Source organism: Ailuropoda melanoleuca, chromosome 4, assembly GCF_002007445.2.
Source record: "Ailuropoda melanoleuca isolate Jingjing chromosome 4, ASM200744v2, whole genome shotgun sequence".
Lineage (NCBI taxonomy): Eukaryota > Metazoa > Chordata > Mammalia > Carnivora > Ursidae > Ailuropoda > Ailuropoda melanoleuca.
The window spans coordinates 49634891-49652308 of NC_048221.1; the positions used below are offsets into that span (position 1 = coordinate 49634891).

The 17418-nt window shown below is 51.7% G+C and overlaps 1 protein-coding gene across 11 annotated transcripts; it reads left to right on the forward strand.

The window, feature by feature from the left end:
* Positions 1-946: 946 nt before the first annotated feature.
* Positions 947-16451, forward strand: BRPF1 (bromodomain and PHD finger containing 1). Of its 11 annotated transcripts, none has more exons than XM_002925034.4 (14): positions 947-1086; positions 2973-3581; positions 7201-8160; positions 8997-9159; positions 9793-9924; positions 10320-10466; positions 11242-11551; positions 11878-12201; positions 12520-12804; positions 13311-13458; positions 14031-14167; positions 14270-14388; positions 14728-14882; positions 15597-16451. In XM_002925034.4, exons 2-14 carry the CDS (start codon positions 2983-2985, stop codon positions 15778-15780), a joined length of 3663 nt encoding a protein of 1220 aa, XP_002925080.1. In that variant the 5' UTR covers positions 947-1086; positions 2973-2982; the 3' UTR covers positions 15781-16451. The 11 variants fall into 11 exon arrangements, with proteins under 11 accessions (XP_002925080.1, XP_011230365.1, XP_002925081.1 ...); XM_011232063.3 differs by having other exon boundaries at positions 11881-12201; XM_002925035.4 differs by having other exon boundaries at positions 10320-10448.
* The last annotated feature ends 967 nt before the right edge of the window (positions 16452-17418 follow it).

Consider the following 17418-nt stretch of genomic DNA (forward strand, 5'->3'; position numbering starts at 1 on the left):
CCTTTCACTTCAGTCTGGCGTCGTTATCCCCAGCTGTCCTTTCTCCCCAGCCCAACGCCTTCCAGGCCCATCTAAAGCCCCTCCCTTTCTTTCCTGAGGCCCACTCTTCTGTTTAGCCCCACCCTTTTACCCCTGTTCAGCCCCTATTCTCCTTACTGGGGCCCACTTTACAGATGTCCCCGCCCATTCCCCGCAAACTCCGCCCCACGGACTGGTTTATTCTCGGCCAGATCCGCCCCACCCCTACCCATAACTCCAAGCCCTTCCTGAGACTCCAGCCTGTGTCCCTCCTGCTCCCGGCCCTGCCCCCAGCCCCGCCCCGTGACTCCAGCCCCGCCTCGCCGCCTTTCTCGGAGACCAAGGCCAGGTCCCTACTGCAGCCGCGGCGCCAGCAGGAGGGAGGGAGGAGGCAGAGGGGGAAGGGAGAAGGGCGGGCTCCTCAAGCCCAGCCCCGCGCTCAACGTCCGTGTCCGCAGATTCGCCACAAACGGCCCGACCCCTCCGGATCCCGAATATCGCATCTTCAGTCTACAGAAACTCAACTCTAAGATGGAGGTGCTAGAGAAGCCATGTGGGGTGTCCAGGGGCTCTTCCGAGTCTCACAGAATGGCCTCTCGAGACTCAGAAGGCGGGCGGGGATCTGTGGCGAAAGTGCAGCTCGACAGCGCCGAGGCGCCGAGTTTACCCTGCGCAGACGCCGTCGCCGCCGCTGCTGCCGCCGCCGCTGCCACTGCCTTTGCCGCCACGGTCTCCGCCGCCGCCGTCCCCGCGCTGCCTCCGGGAGCGTCCATTGTTCCGGCGGTGTCGGGTCCCGAGGCCGGACAACCTAGGGGCTTTCGAAACGGGCGGCGGCCGACGGAGCTGAGACACCAGGGCGCCGGCGGGACCGGGAGCGGCAGGGGTCAGCGCGGGAATCCCGGGGAGCCGGGGCCAGAGCGTGGGGCGGCAGGGGGCCGGGGTGGTGAGATCTGCGGTCTCCGGAGTTGGGGCTCTCCCTCCCCGGCCCGTCTTTCCCCGCCGGCCTCCCAAGTGGGGTCGGAGCCCCGGCGGGCGCCCCCGGCGATGAACCCGGACTCGAGGTGGCCGGTGAGTGCGGGCCTGGGACCAGGGCGGGATTGGCCAGCGGGGAAGGACTAGACTACTTTCGTGGGGCGTGCACTGAGCTGCCTGGCCCGGATGCCCCTTGGGCCACTCCAGCTGGGAGAACTGACAGTGCATTAGCTCCCAGCCCGCGTCCCAGGGTAACAGAGTATCCTCCAGGGCTGCCTGGGCCAATGGCAGGAGGGGAGCCTTGTTTAACATGTTACACTTCGACAAAAGGGAAACGTCGCCGCATCCGGGAGAGGGCTGCGGGCACCGCCTGGGCCCGGCCTGATCGCTCCGGCCCCCGCCCCCTACTTCCTCCAGCCCCCTGAGCTCTGCCGCCATACCCCTGTGGGCCCTGGGCCTTCCTCACGGGCTTCCAGTCTGAGTCCTTGTCTCCACCCCGTGTGCCTCTGCCGCCCAGTCCCAGCGGGACATCTGTCCGGGGCTCTGTGCTACTTTGGGAGCCAGGGCGACAGAGCCGCAGCGTACACCAGGGACCCATCATTGAAAGAGAAGAGCTTGCGTGGCCTCTGATTGGTTTGTGTTTAAAGACACAGCTGCAGGTAGGAAGTAAAAGTTGAAGTAGTTTTACCAATGTAGAAGTCAGGGGCTCTGACAGAAAGGATGGGGCAGCCCGCTTGGCTTGGCTAAATAGCTGGAGAGAAGCCAAGAGGGGTCACTGTTTGTCTGGGACCTCAGGGTGGCTTTGCTTGGAATGGTGCCAACACCCTAGCTGAATTGTTGAACTCAACTAGGCCTGGAGAAATTGGGGCAGTCTCTGACCAAGCTGGGCTTCCTGGGGGCTGGTGCCATCTGCTGTCACTACTCACCTAGGAACATTGGAGAGGAAGAAGGGAAGGCCCTGAGGACCGTCATAGAGCTGAGTGTGCCTAGATTGTCAGGTTCCTGTTTGTACCCTTAATACCTGGTATCACTCCCAGAGTCAGGGTCAGGGCAGAGGTTTTCTCTAAAGACCTCAGAAATGTACTGCTTTTTTCTGTAATGCAGTGATTTCTGCTGGTGTTCAGGATTAAATCGTTGGCTATCCATTCAAGCAAGCTTCTATATGGGTTAACACTAGCCTTCATCCATCTGTCAGCTCCAAATCTGGTGATCCCCTCATTTAGCTATTCATTCAACAAGTTCTTCATTCATTTGCCAAAAACTGAGTGGCTACTACATGCCAGGTACTGGATATATAGAGAGGTGGGTAGACTCTGATGTCTGTGCTGCATAGCACCCAGTCTAGTGGGAGGAGACAAAGAACTTCTAGTGTGGTAAGTGCCATGCCACCATGATGGAATGACAAGAATGGAATGCTGTAGAAACATTTCCCTATGGGAAAGACAAATCATAATAAGTGACATTTGAGTTGGGTTTTGAAGAATGAGTAGGAGCTCACCAATCAGGATGGAAGCCACTTCAAATAGAGATCATCTTGCGGGAATGAGAGGGTGTAACATTCAGGGAATGACAAGTTGCCCTGGGTAGACGGAAGTACAGCTGTAACTAGTGAGAAGAGTCTGGAAAGGAGGACTAGGGCCAGACAATGAAAGAAGTACCTTGAATGTCATCATAGGGAATTTGGATATTATCCTGAAATAAGTAGGGAGCATTAGGAAGCTTTTAATCAAAACATTGACATGATTGTTGCTACTCTGGCCACATTGTGTAAGATTAGGCTCTAGGCTATTAGCCTATATTGAGATGTAGGGCAGGATGACTGGGCAGGAGGTGATGTGGCCATGGTGTGGAGGTGATGGCATTTGGAGTCACTGTAGAGGTGGGCTGGCCAGGACCCTTGGGGAGAAGGAGGGGTGGAGAGATTAGAGTGGATGGCCAGGAACTTGTCCCCAGGCCTATGCTAACTGATCTGTACATTCTAGATGTGACAGCATGGGGGTGGACTTTGATGTGAAGACTTTCTGCCACAACTTGCGGGCAACTAAGCCACCGTATGAGTGCCCTGTGGAGACCTGCCGCAAGGTCTACAAGAGTTACAGTGGTATTGAGTACCATCTATATCACTATGACCACGACAACCCACCGCCCCCGCAGCAGACTCCACTCCGCAAGCACAAGAAGAAGGGGCGCCAATCACGCCCAGCCAACAAGCAGTCGCCCAGCCCCTCAGAGGTATCCCAGTCACCGGGCCGTGAGGTGATGAGCTACGCACAGGCCCAGCGCATGGTGGAGGTGGACCTGCACGGCCGTGTCCACCGCATCAGCATTTTTGACAACCTGGATGTGGTGTCAGAGGATGAGGAGGCCCCTGAGGAGGCTCCTGAGAATGGCAGCAACAAGGAGAACACTGAAACACCAGCTGCTACTCCCAAGTCAGGCAAGCATAAGAATAAGGAGAAGCGCAAGGACTCCAACCATCACCATCACCATAATGCTTCTGTGAGCACCGCTCCCAAGCTACCAGAGGTGGTATACCGAGAGTTGGAGCAGGACACCCCTGATGCCCCACCCCGGCCAACTTCCTATTACCGGTAAGGCCACCTCTATCTCCCCTCTCTGAAAAACTGCTCAAGCAGGGCTCAGGAGCTGGAGAGGTAACAGGCAGCAGAGAGGAGAGTGGCAGAGATAAAGGGTAGCAGAAGCACACTGGTCCTGCCAGGACAGTGAGAGGAACGGTGCCCCAGCTAATGATGGTGGCACTTACTATAAACTGCCACATGCCAGGCCCTGCACTAGGTACTTTACAGCCACTCCCTTGTTTTATTCTCACAATTCTCTCAGGCAGGTATTGTTCTCATTTCACAGATGAGGAACCCACTGTCCAGAAAGGGGACCAGACTTAACGAAAGTTACATGCTAATAGATTTGAACTGGGATTCAAATCCAGGTTCAGTCCAAAGCTATACTGTTTCCACTGTAACAAAACATCATGTGTCTGGTTGCTGGCCCGCTCCACTCCATCACTCTGCAATGTTGAGAAAAGGTTCTGGCATTCTAACGACCCCATCTGCAGAGCATGTATAATATTCCTCTGCCAGCGTAGAGGTAGAAGACTAGGCACACTGATTTTATAAGGTCCTGAAAGCAATTTGTAAATCTGCAGAGGTAATTTTCCCATTCTATTACTGTCATCCATCCTTTGGCATGTATAAGCAATATTTTCATCGCCTATGTTTTGTACTCTACCATTGGCCCTTTTATTTATTTCATTTAATTGTTTCTTGGCATTCCATTTCCTTCCAAAATTAGTCATGGTGGCTCCTAAGAAAGTCAGGGACATAAAGCTAAATTCCTTTAATACAAGATAAAAAATGAAGGGATGGGGGCAGTGTGGGGGTGAAGCTACATACAGAAACCTTAGCTGAAGGATGGTACAAAAACAAAGTGTAGAACTTCTCTCTGAGTCTTGGCATTCAAGGCAAAGAGTGCATTCGGATAAGTTAAGGAGCAATGTTTGGTGTCCACTAATCTGAAGGCCTGATCTCTAAAAAGGACTTATAAAGGTTTTTATATGAAAGGTAGTTTTTCCCAAAAATGCAATCCACGTGATGGTATACTCAGTCTCAGTTCTTTCAAATCAAGTCTGTGGGGGGAAAAATATGAAAAAATAAATAAAATCAAGTCTGTGGGAACTCAGGTTATTTGGCCTAGTAAGATACTTTGGTCTCTCCGCTGTTCACATGTTAGGCAGTCTCCTCTTCCTCTCTTTTTTTCTTTCTTCTGTCCAGCCCAGCTCCACCCTCTTCTGGCTTTCCACTGCTTCTCTTTTATGTTAGCACTCACTGCTTTGCCCACCCCCCCAACACACAGACCCCTGCCTGGGCCTGCCCTCCCTCCTAATGGCTTTTTAGCATTCTCTGCTCTGATAGGCAGTCCAGACCAGTTCATTCCACCCATTCCTTCCTCCTTCTGCTCAGATTCACTCTTTCTTCCTGGGGTTCAAATCTGTTCTCCAGGGGAGCATTTCTTAGCTAGGTATACTGCGATCAGCTGGGAGGTAGGTTGCATGTTATTTATTACTACTGTTAGCAGAACTGTCCAAGTTTTGAAATATTTTTTTTTTTTAGATTTTTATTTATTTATTCATTCGACAGAGATAGAGACAGCCAGCGAGAGAGGGAAACACAAGCAGGGGGAGTGGGAGAGGAAGAAGCAGGCTCATAGCAGAGGAGCCTGATGTGGGGCTCGATCCCATAATGCCGGGATCACGCCCTGAGCCGAAGGCAGACACTTAACCGCTGTGCCACCCAGGCGCCCCAGAACTGTCCAAGTTTTGTAAATATTTTTTATATATAAATTTGAGAAGATTTGAGGTCATCTCTCTAAGAACACCATTTTCTCTTGCTTGCATCTGATATGCTTTCTTGAGGGGGAAAGAGGGTGGAGTGTAGGCTGGTGTGCCAGGAATTGTACATGACATGCAGCCTACATTATCTATCTGTGCCACAGCCTGTAATCTGGGTACACTGTGGGAGTGTGTTATGCACCATCGCATAATGTCACATGTGTCGTGGCAGAGAAAAGGTTGAGAACAGGTGCCAAGGCCTGGAAGTGGCTGGATGGTTCATACAAGCTCTGAGCCACAACCTTTTTCAAGGATGAGGACCTTGTGGTCACTTTGGGGAAGAAGTACAGGGCTAAGGAAGAAACGGCTTCCTATAGACACAGTATTTTAGTTCTCTCCTCCATTCCACCCCCAAAATGCTTTTGAAATGAACCTCGCTGTGCCTGTTTCTGTGAGTGAATCAGACATGGTTCTTGCCTCTAGCCTATACTGGAGGAGTTAGGCACATAAATAGAATACAAGGCAAGATAGGTCAGGTATACAAAAGCTAATACTAAAGCTAATGTTTATTGAGTACTTGGATCATGCCAGGTACTGTTCTAAGTTCTTTACCTGTATTAACTCATTTAATGCTCACAACAGCTGTGTGAGATAGGTTCAGGTTAGCATCACCACTTTGTGGATGAGGAAACAGAGGCCTGGGGAGGTGACCGTGTTTACCTATTGTCATACAGAGCATGGCTTCAGAGCCTGTGCTCACCTGGACTGCTCTTAGCACCCAGAACCCCATTTCCGTTGTGGAGAGGGGAGGGGAGGAACAGAAATTAACATTTATTTAGGGCCTGCTGTGTTGTGCCACTTCATTTAGTCCATTCATTTTTCAAATTCCATTTAATCCTGACAAATGTCTTTGGGAAAAAATGGTAGCATCCTTATCCTATCATCAATAATACTGAGGTTCAGGAAAGACCAGTGATAACTTGAAGGTCACAAAGTGGCAGAGCCAGGATTTAAATCCATGTTTGTCAGAAGCCAAAGCCCCATTCTTTCCATTGTAGCTCCCTGTAGCTTTAAAATACTAGAGTCCAGGCAACCTAGAACATAGCAGGGGGCATGGGGAGCCCGCTGTATGCCAGGCACCTGGAGCAGCCCTCAGCTCCAGTTCTGCTGGTACAATGAGTGCTGTAGGGTAGAGTGTGAATTGTAGCTCTGCCACTTCCTGGTTGTGTGACCTATCTGTGTTGGGCAGTTAACGTCTCAAAGCTTCATTTTCCTCATTCACAAAATAAGGGCAATAAGAACATTCATACCATGGCTGTGGTGAGAATAAATGTGTAACAGAAAATGCTTGGCTCACAGTAAATGCCTAGTAAATCTTAGCTATTCTGTTATCTTCCGAGGCTATCCAGAGAACAAACACAATACCTAGAGTTTGAGGGAGCTGCACCAGCTGACAGAAGACCCATGGCAACTCCATTCAGGACGCTGCCAGCTGGTGCTAAAAATTATATATAATTTGCAAGTGACACATGAGGACCTTCCTTCGGACTCTTTGCACCGTCATCCAGACCAACGCAATAGGACCTAGCTGCCCCACCCTCCTCCCTTCAGGAGTTTGATTGAGCCTCTGCACCTCAGTGGTATAGTAGCTAGTACACAAGCTCCCTAACTCCCTAAACCTTACATTTCCTTTTATGGAAAACCAGAATAATTACAAAAGCTGGGGTTAGGATGACGATGGAATGAGGCAGCATAAGTAAAGGCACAGGCCTGGCACTGAGTAAGTGTCCAGCAATTGTAGCCCATTGTCTTTAAGGGAAGGAAATCTCAACCATATGATGCTGAGCTGCCTACGTGCACTGCAGGTACATTGAGAAGTCCGCAGAGGAGCTGGACGAGGAAGTAGAGTATGACATGGACGAAGAGGACTACATCTGGTTGGATATCATGAACGAGCGGCGGAAGACAGAGGGTGTGAGTCCCATCCCACAGGAGATCTTTGAGTACTTAATGGACCGTCTGGAGAAGGAGTCCTACTTTGAAAGCCACAATAAAGGTGACCCCAATGCACTAGTGGACGAGGATGCCGTGTGCTGTATCTGTAATGATGGTGAGTGCCAGAACAGCAATGTCATCCTGTTCTGTGACATGTGCAACCTGGCTGTGCACCAAGAGTGCTACGGTGTCCCCTACATCCCTGAGGGCCAGTGGCTGTGCCGCCGCTGCCTACAGTCACCCTCCCGCGCTGTGGATTGTGCCCTGTGTCCCAACAAGGGTGGTGCCTTCAAGCAGACAGATGACGGGCGCTGGGCCCATGTGGTGTGTGCCCTGTGGATCCCTGAAGTCTGCTTCGCCAACACAGTCTTCCTGGAGCCTATCGACAGCATTGAGCACATCCCGCCAGCTCGCTGGAAGCTGACCTGCTATATTTGCAAACAGCGGGGCTCAGGGGCCTGCATCCAGTGCCACAAGGCCAACTGCTACACAGCCTTCCACGTGACATGTGCCCAGCAGGCTGGCCTTTACATGAAGATGGAGCCTGTGCGGGAGACAGGTGCCAACGGCACCTCTTTCAGTGTCCGCAAGACAGCCTACTGTGACATCCACACACCCCCAGGTTCGGCACGCCGCTTGCCTGCGCTATCCCACAGTGAGGGCGAGGAGGAGGAGGAGGAGGAGGAGGATGAGGGCAAGAGTTGGAGCTCAGAGAAGGTCAAGAAGGCAAAGGCCAAGTCCCGGATCAAGATGAAGAAGGCACGGAAGATCCTGGCAGAGAAGCGAGCAGCAGCTCCTGTGGTGTCGGTGCCTTGCATCCCACCACACAGGTATGTGGGGAGTGGATGGATAGGCTGGCAAGGGAAGAAGAATCCCTCCTAGAGACAGAGAGTCCCAAGTGGAGTGATAGGGTTTGGTTATCTTAACCAGGAGCTACAAAGAAGTTAAAAAAAACCCAAAAAAACAAAAATCACACCAGATTCCAAAAGAAGTTAGCTCTAGGAGGTCACCTGACTTTTACATTAGGAGCCAGAAATGTCAACTTTTATCTGGTAGACATAAGAAGTGTTTTCAGCTGCCCTTCATTTTGATGGTTTTGTTTAAGTTAGGAAGAAAGAGGATGGAGTAGCTACCAGCCACAGTAGCAGAAACGGTCTGACCCTGAAGGGAGAAATGGAATGAAAAAAGGGGAAGGAAACGCTCAAGAAGTTGCGAAGTGGTCACTGCCACAAATGAGTCCAGATGAGGGCTACCATCATCAGTTATTTTTAACTCTCTCGTGCTATCTAGTCGATTTTCTATAGTTTACTGCTTTATGATTGTACTTTATCCTAAAACCTTCCAAGGCTCAATCCGAGCAGGGTATCCCAGGGTCAAATAGTACTCCAGGCTGCCGTGACAAGAGCAGTCTTAAGGGCAAGCTCCCTGACACCCCTCCCCCACCAACTTCGCGAACAGGGTTAGGGATCTGGCTTCATGCTGGGAGTTTTGGCTTCCTGTCTGGTACGTTTGCTCTTCTTTGCATTAAGCCAGTGTTACAGGCCTTTTTGACAATAGGCTTATTCCCAATTCAGCCCCATTCAGGAATTCTCACTAACCAGAGACCCCTATTCTGCTTAAGAAAAGCATGCTCACTCGGTTTTTCTCTTTATTCCCTGCTTCCCAGGCTCAGTAAAATCACCAACCGCCTGACCATCCAAAGGAAGAGCCAGTTCATGCAGAGGTTACACAGCTACTGGACGCTGAAACGGCAGTCCCGAAATGGAGTCCCATTGCTACGTCGCCTACAGACACACCTGCAGTCTCAGAGGAATTGTGACCAAGTCGGGGTACCGTGTCAGATTCCCTGTGGGCTCTGGGAACTGGGGCCAGGGACACAAGGACTGAGATTTGTGACTATAGCTTTCAGTGTCTGAGGACTTAGGGTGTTTCCTCCTTTAAGCTAGCCTTCAAACCAGACTCAGGACTAAGTCCTTTAAGATTATCTGCTTGCTAGAAGGGTAATGTTCTGTGTGTTCATTCATCCATTCACTCAATAAGCATATACCAAGCATTGATTCTGTGCCAGGCCTAGGGGGTATATAGGTTGAGGAAGTCCCACTTTAGCTAGCGAGCCTGCCGATAAACTACTGTGCTCCCTTCTTAAGCTTTACCTGCCCTTGACCCAGGTTTCCTGGGCTCTCCTCCCCTTTGGCCTTTCTTCTGGCTTCCTCATCATCTCTTTTTTTTTTTTTTTTAAGATTTTATTTATTTATTCGACAGAGATAGAGACAGCCAGCGAGAGAGGGAACACAAGCAGGGGGAGTGGGAGAGGAAGAAGCAGGCTCATAACGGATGAGCCTGATGTGGGGCTTGATCCCATAAGGCCGGGATCACGCCCTGAGCCAAAGGCAGACGCTTAACCGCTGTGCCACCCAGGCGCCCCTCCCTCATCATCTCCTGATCCCCTTTTGCCTCTACAGAGAGATTCTGAGGATAAGAACTGGGCCCTCAAAGAACAGCTGAAGTCCTGGCAACGGCTCCGGCACGACCTAGAACGAGCTCGGCTGCTGGTGGAGCTTATCCGCAAGCGGGAGAAACTCAAAAGGGAGACGGTGAGTGCTCCTGGGCCAACTCTGTCTTACAGAAGAGAAAACCGTCCTGGGACAAGGAAAAGCGTGTACCCCCTGGCCAGGAAGCAACAGGGCTGATGCTGGAGTCAGGTTTCCTGGTGCCCAGGGTGTTCTCAAGCTCACTGCAAGCAGAATGTCATAGAAGAGTATGAAAGGGACCCTAAATTATGTGATGTAGGTAGCTGGCACTGGAGTTCAAGGAAGGGAAAGGCCAGCCAGAGTAGTTGGGCCTTTTTATAAAGTAGACCTAAGTGAGTACACCCAGCTGTGGGCAGGGGAGAAGGAAGGCAATGTCCCAAACCAGCTGCTACCATCCCCTCAGACCTCTGCCAAGGGACTGGCCTGGGCCTGGCTGATCGGGCCTTTATGTGTGTCAGATCAAGGTCCAGCAGATCGCCATGGAGATGCAGCTGACCCCTTTCCTTATCCTCCTTCGCAAAACCTTGGAGCAGCTCCAAGAAAAGGACACAGGCAACATCTTCAGCGAGCCGGTCCCTCTGTCTGAGGTAACCGAATTGGACGAAGTAAGAATCCCTTCCCCTCACTCCACCTTCTTTCTGTTCCTCTCCCAGTTGGACCCCTGCTGCAGGTCTGGGCCAGGGACTAGGAGGGGACCATGAAGAGAGGGGCTGGTGGCTCTGGGGCTTCAGGATGAACTGGAGCCACATGCGTCACCTGGACTCTGTCTTGTCCCTGTCATACCCCAAGGGCCCAGAATGGGAGGCAATCTGCACTCCTTCCCCAGAGGCAGGGACTGAGTCTGCCAAATGAATAATCCCAGGGCAGGAAGACACTTTCGGGGTGCTGAACCCTAGAACGGAGACTTTAGAAGGCTCAGCACCTAAAGAACCAGCTCTGAAGCCCTAGGTCCTGACTGGCAGACTCTTCTCTCTAAAAGGTATAAAACGAGAGGCCTGAGGCAGTAGCCTCCTTATAAGTCTTAATGATAAATAAAAAGAGCCATAGGAATGCAAGATGGTGTTATTCCCAGAGGATTGCCGTAGCCACGAAGCCTCATGTGGCTGTAGGAAGTAGATTTGACTGTAATTTCATCACCATTTTCCAGGCGAGGAAAAGAAGGCCCAGAAGGGTTAAGAGACTTGCCATGGTCACACAGCTTGTGACTGGTAAAGTCAAGACTAGAATCTAGCTTTCCTTTTCCCTGTGCTATATGCCTGCCTCTAACTGTGGTGGGAAGAGGTTGCTGGATGCATTTCAGGGGGTGGGGGTGTTAGGAGCAAGGGTTCAGGGAGAATGAGGAGCATATCTCCACTTAGCCATACCTACCCTACTCTCCAGGTACCTGACTACCTAGACCACATCAAAAAGCCCATGGACTTTTTCACCATGAAGCAGAACTTGGAGGCTTACCGCTACCTGAACTTTGATGATTTTGAGGAGGACTTCAACCTTATCGTCAGCAACTGCCTCAAGTATAACGCCAAGGATACCATCTTCTACCGGGCAGCAGTGCGGCTCCGTGAACAGGGTGGCGCTGTGCTCCGCCAGGCCCGGCGCCAGGCAGAAAAAATGGGCATTGACTTTGAGACGGGCATGCATATCCCCCACAGTCTGGCTGGAGACGAAGCCCCACAACACACTGAAGATGGTGGGTGATAAGTCATGCTACACACATAGAGGCCAATGCCAGGGATGAACAGCTTGCCAAAAGTCCCCTACTGGGAACAGGCAGTGTAGGCAGGAAGTAGCTAGGCTGAGCAGTGGCAAGCTATCCCCAGGAATGCTCCCCAAGAAGCCAGACTGGGTGAATGGATAGCAGTGCCTGCCATTCCACATCTTGGTGCTGCTGTTATACAGCTGTTCTGGTGAGAAGCCAAGGGGAAAAGAGTGGGTTTCTTGCTGCCTGCCCAGGTTCGGGGGTCCGGAGGGCTCCCCTGAGTCTGACCTTTCCCCACTCTCCATATCCATCCCTAGCAGCAGAGGAAGAACGGCTGGTCCTGCTGGAGAACCAGAAACATCTGCCAGTGGAAGAGCAGCTAAAGTTGTTGCTGGAGCGGCTGGATGAGGTGAATGCCAGCAAGCAGAGTGTGGGCCGTTCACGGCGTGCAAAGATGATCAAGAAAGAGATGACGGCACTGCGGCGAAAGCTTGCCCACCAGCGGGAAACTGGAAGGGATGGGCCTGAGCGGCACGGCCCCACGAGCCGGGGCAGCCTGACACCTCACCCGGCAGCCTGTGACAAGGATGGGCAGACAGACAGTGCCGCCGAGGAGAGCAGCAGCCAGGAGACAAGCAAAGGTCTGAACCCCCTAGCAAGGTGGACCCCAAAGCAAGCCAGACTTGACTCTGCAGCACACACTCAGCCCCTGCCATGCCCCAGGCAGAGGTTTCTCCTACACAGCTAGCTGTACTTTCTCCCTCATTCCCCATTCAGGGGCCTCTCAGCTGCCTCTCTGGCTATTTGTATAAGAGACAATGTTCCCAATTCCATACCCCCAGATCATCTCCCAACTCTAGCTGGAGTAATGGTTGTATAGACCCAGGGCGTACCCTGGGTATCTACCCTTCCCACATCAGGCCCCTCACCAACTTTCCTTCTCTCTTTCTCTGCTCCAGGCCTGGGTCCCAACATGTCCTCAACCCCCGCACATGAGGTGGGCAGGAGAACCTCAGTTCTGTTCTCCAAAAAGAACCCGAAGACGGCTGGACCGCCCAAGAGGCCGGGCCGGCCCCCCAAAAACCGGGAGAGCCAGATGACCCCCAGCCACGGAGGCAGTCCTGTGGGGCCCCCCCAGCTCCCCATCATGGGCTCCCTACGTCAGCGCAAGCGGGGTAGGAGCCCCCGGCCCAGTTCGAGCTCAGACAGCGACAGTGATAAATCCACAGAAGACCCCCCAATGGGTGAGCCTCACCATCACCCAGCGCCCGCCCCCACCGAGAGAGTGAGCTAAGCTGCCATCATCCCCAACATAACTCCCACCGATCCCTTCATTTGCCCATAATATATCAGAGCTAGAAGGGCCCTTAGAGATCCTTTAATTCAGTCCCCTCATTTTATAGATGGGGAAACTGAAGTCCCAGAAACACTGACCCAGCTAGATTCCTGTCCAGGATCCCCTCCATTGTATCACTTCACCTTTTCTCTTCTTACCCTCCTTGGGGATTTCCTGCCCTTTAAGCCATTTGTGTCTTAAGGCCAGTAACTGCCAAGGGAAGTGCGAGGGGTGGGGCAGGACTATGGCCAACTGTGGCAGACATTGCCCAGAGCTGGCTCTGCTGGCCAAAGTTGGAGGAATTTTCCAGCACAGAAGGGAAAGCTAAGCTCCTAATCCCTCTTACCCCCGTGCCATCTCTGATCTACATTTTCCTGACCGATTCCTTCCCTCCTCCCCCTCCCACCAACCAAGACTTACCAGCAAATGGCTTCAGCGGTGGAAATCAGCCAGTGAAGAAGAGTTTCTTGGTATATCGTAATGACTGCAGCCTTCCCCGGAGCAGCTCCGACTCTGAGTCCAGCAGCAGTAGCAGCAGCAGCGCTGCCTCAGACCGAACCAGGTACCAGCTCTCCAGATAAAGACCTGTCTCCAGGATGCCCTTCCAGGTTTCCCTTTGGGAAGTGGGGTGGCAGCCACCTCAGCCTAGATTAAGATGGCTCAGACTCAAGGTTCTCTGCAAAATAAATGGCATACATAAGAATGTCACCATAATGGAATAGTGGGAACCATCTTGGGTTAAGCTGACATAGAGCAGAGAGTGTAAACTGATGCCTTGGGGCCTGGATTTGGCCTGCATACATATTTTGTTTGGCCAGCATAGTGTTTTTAAAAAAATGAATCCAGTACTGCCACATAAAATTCCTACTGCCTTTATTCTCTTTAAAAATCAGATCTGGCAAATCTAGCTAGTGCTGCCTTTAGACAGGGGGTGTACTCATCACCACCACTGCTAAATCCAGCCCATGTCCATCACATCACTGCCAACCCCCTGAGGGCATTTGGGTTTGAAATTGTTCAAGTGGCCTCAGCTTTCAGAAATTCTTAGACCCTGGGGGTTTAAAGAGGACATCTACCATGCCATTAGCCACTCTTCCCCTTCTTTAAGCTGAGTTCTTATTGTCTTTTCCATAGCACAACACCCTCAAAACAAGGCCGGGGCAAGCCCTCCTTCTCTCGGAGCACGTTCCCAGAAGATAGCAGTGAAGATACCTCAGGCACTGAGAACGAGGCCTACTCCGTGGGCACTGGCCGCGGCGTGGGCCACAGCAGTAAGTACCCTCACCTAAGGCCAGGGATGCCAGGGGCCCAGTGTCAGGGCCTTGCCAGCCCCCTGGCTGCTGATCTGCCCCCTCTCTCCCATTCCTGTGAAGTGGTAAGGAAGAGTCTAGGACGGGGAGCTGGCTGGCTGTCAGAGGATGAGGACTCGCCCTTGGATGCTCTGGACCTGGTGTGGGCCAAATGCCGAGGGTATCCGTCATACCCAGCTCTGGTAGGCTTCCCCTTTTCTTATCATATCCCTTGTCTCCCAACACCAGATGGCAGACACAGTTAGCAAACTTTACTGTCTGCTGAGCTGCAGAAAACAAGGGTCTTTGGCAGACAGACACTTAGACGGTTCCTGGTTAGTTGTTTGATGTCTCCCTTTTCCTTCCCTTTGCACCCTAGGGTCTGAAATAGTTCATCATGAGAAGAAGCCAAGGGTCAGCATTGCAGCCTGTGGCATAATAACCTTTCTCTGTCCCCACTTCAGAGATAGTCTCCCAATTCTTAGGTAGAATAAGCCGTGCAGAAGAAAGGGACTGAACCAAAGGTCTTATTACACCCTCAGATAATTGATCCAAAGATGCCCCGGGAAGGTATGTTCCACCATGGGGTTCCTATCCCTGTGCCCCCACTGGAGGTGCTGAAACTTGGGGAGCAGATGACCCAGGAAGCCCGAGAGCATCTCTACCTCGTCCTCTTCTTTGACAACAAGCGAACCTGGTAAGGGAGAAGGGGAGCATTTGGTGTGATTCATAGCCACAGATGCAACCCTGAGTATAGGGGCAGGCTGCCAGGAAATTCCAACAACAGACAGACTGGGCAATCACGAATCAGAGGGGGAGGGACTTACATCTTTGAGCAAAAGGGTTGTGTTGACCATGAGTCTTGAGAGCCTGAGTGGGCAGCAGCTGTCAAACAGCTGTAGCTAGAAGCCAAAGGGCCATTAGTGACTGTGACAAATGTGCTCCCCACCCAGACTTAGGTGGCTTCTAGGCTTAGTTTTCCCACCTCTGCCTCCATGGTGACAAGATGGGGATAAACATTCACGCTCTCAATCTCTGTTCTGTCACATGTGTGTAATGGAGTGCTTTTGTGCATTGTCTGCAGAGGATATTTAATGTCAGTCAAGTCTGGCAGGAGCCTATGGGACAGGGTACTTCTTTCAGGTTGGGTCATGGCTCTGCCTTTTTTGCACTCAAAAATACCCTGTGGTTACCCCGTAGTATGTCTGTTGCCTGGGCTCTTTTCATCACTAGACTATGAGCCATTCCTTGAGGGCAGGGACTGTTTCTCTTAGTCTCAGTAACCCCATTGCCCACCAGAGCCTGGGTCAGAGTGGGTGCTCAGGAGGTGTTTTTGAATGAGTGTGTGATGAAGGCTGGTGCTTGTTGCTTTCCCAGAGATGACTTATGTGATCCTCACCTCGTCCTACAGGCAGTGGCTGCCGAGAACTAAGCTGGTTCCTCTGGGCGTGAACCAGGACCTTGACAAGGAAAAGATGCTGGAGGGCCGCAAATCCAACATCCGCAAGTCAGTGCAAATTGCCTACCACAGGGCTTTGCAGCACCGCAGCAAGGTGCAGGGCGAGCAGAGCAGCGAGACCAGTGATAGTGACTGATAATGCCCAGCACAGCCCAACCTACAGTGCCCTGCCACCTCTCTCCTCCCCCTTTGCTCACTGTCCTGGAGTGGCACCGGCCTCTGCACTGACTCATTCCTGGTCTTGGGGCCAGTCTCAGGGGAAGCTGGGTGGGGGAGGTCCCTCCCGCCCTGAGTGCAGCTGGACTGTACAGAACACTCCAAGGGCCCATGGTGGCTCTGCGCAAGAAGAGGGGAGGTCCCACTGGCCAGAAAGCTCCAGAGACCTCACAGCATTGTAGTGCAGGGTGGTGGCCCAAGGTTAGGACACTGCATAAAACAGGCCATCCCGCCACTTCTGCCTGCTCTGCTCGTTCCAGGAGAATCTGTAACTGCCTAGTGGCCTGAGGCCCCCTGCAGGTGGTGAGGTGAGCGGGCATCTGCCCAGCCTAGCAGTGGGATTGACGTCTGTCCAGCCCGGAAGAGGGGCACTAGGTGACCCCCTCCCCTGCTGTTGTAAATACTGTAATTAGTGGAGAATTTAAATTATTCTCATTTGTAACTGCGTTTCCGGGTCGCGCCAGAGTCATTTGGTACTAAAAAAGACTGGGGCCTGTCCCCACTTCCCTTTTTCCCATAGATTCCCCCACCTTTCAAACTGGTTTGTATTTATTTCAAAGGAAGAAAATATATTGATTCTTAGAAAATAAATGGTCTGTTTGGAATTCTTGGGTTCTTACCTTCTGCCAGGGCAAGGAATAAAAAGGGCAGCTCAGTCCCCCAGGAATGGTAAATAATTGGGCTCAAGAGGTTGCTGATTGCTGTGCCTGTTGCATTTGTAAGACAACAGCAATAAAGATAATATGACAGCTTCCATTTCCCAGGCACTTAACTGAGTGGCAGGCTTTGTTCTAAGCACTTTTAGATACATAATTTCATGTAATCCTTGCAATAACTCTGGGGAAAGTTAATAATAGGGTGGTTATCTCCACAAAGACACTGAAGTTAAGAAAAGTAACTTGCCTAAATTTCCACAACTAAGAAGTCGCAGAGGTAGGATTTGAACTCAGGTCTGTGTGTCTGCCAAGCTGGCTCTTTAACCAGTATGCAGAACTGCTGGACAAGAGTCTACTGCCCATCCCTTCATGAACTTCAGATGTTTCAAATCCTCTGCCGGGATAGTCCAAGTGCTTCAGTCACTATAGCTGTGACCTTCACCTGTTTAACTGGGCCAGAGCAGGCAGGTAAAGGATTGCCGTTCACTCATTCCCAACCTTGGCACCCCCTTTACAGATTCAAACAGTTACTGGAGGACTGCCTTCCAAGTGCTAGGCACCTGTGGGCTGGCACGCCTAGAGATGAGACAGCCACAAGAGGTAGTTGCCAAGGGCTTGCAGCTGTTGAGTGGAGCAGACAAAAATACCATTTGATGATGACCATGCTCCTGGTGCTCCCTACTAGGTACTGTGGGTGGGACACAAATCAGCTGCAAATCTCACCCTTGAGGAATCTGCAGTCTACTCATTCAGACACAGTAACCCCAAATCACTGCGCTACAAAGTGAAAAGTGGCCCAGATCAAGTTCCTGTCTCCTAGCTCCCTGCTCATTGTCTTCCTCCACAAGGGAAGAAATGACATCAAACATCTTTCCTCGACCAGGCAGCCAGGCCTGGAAACT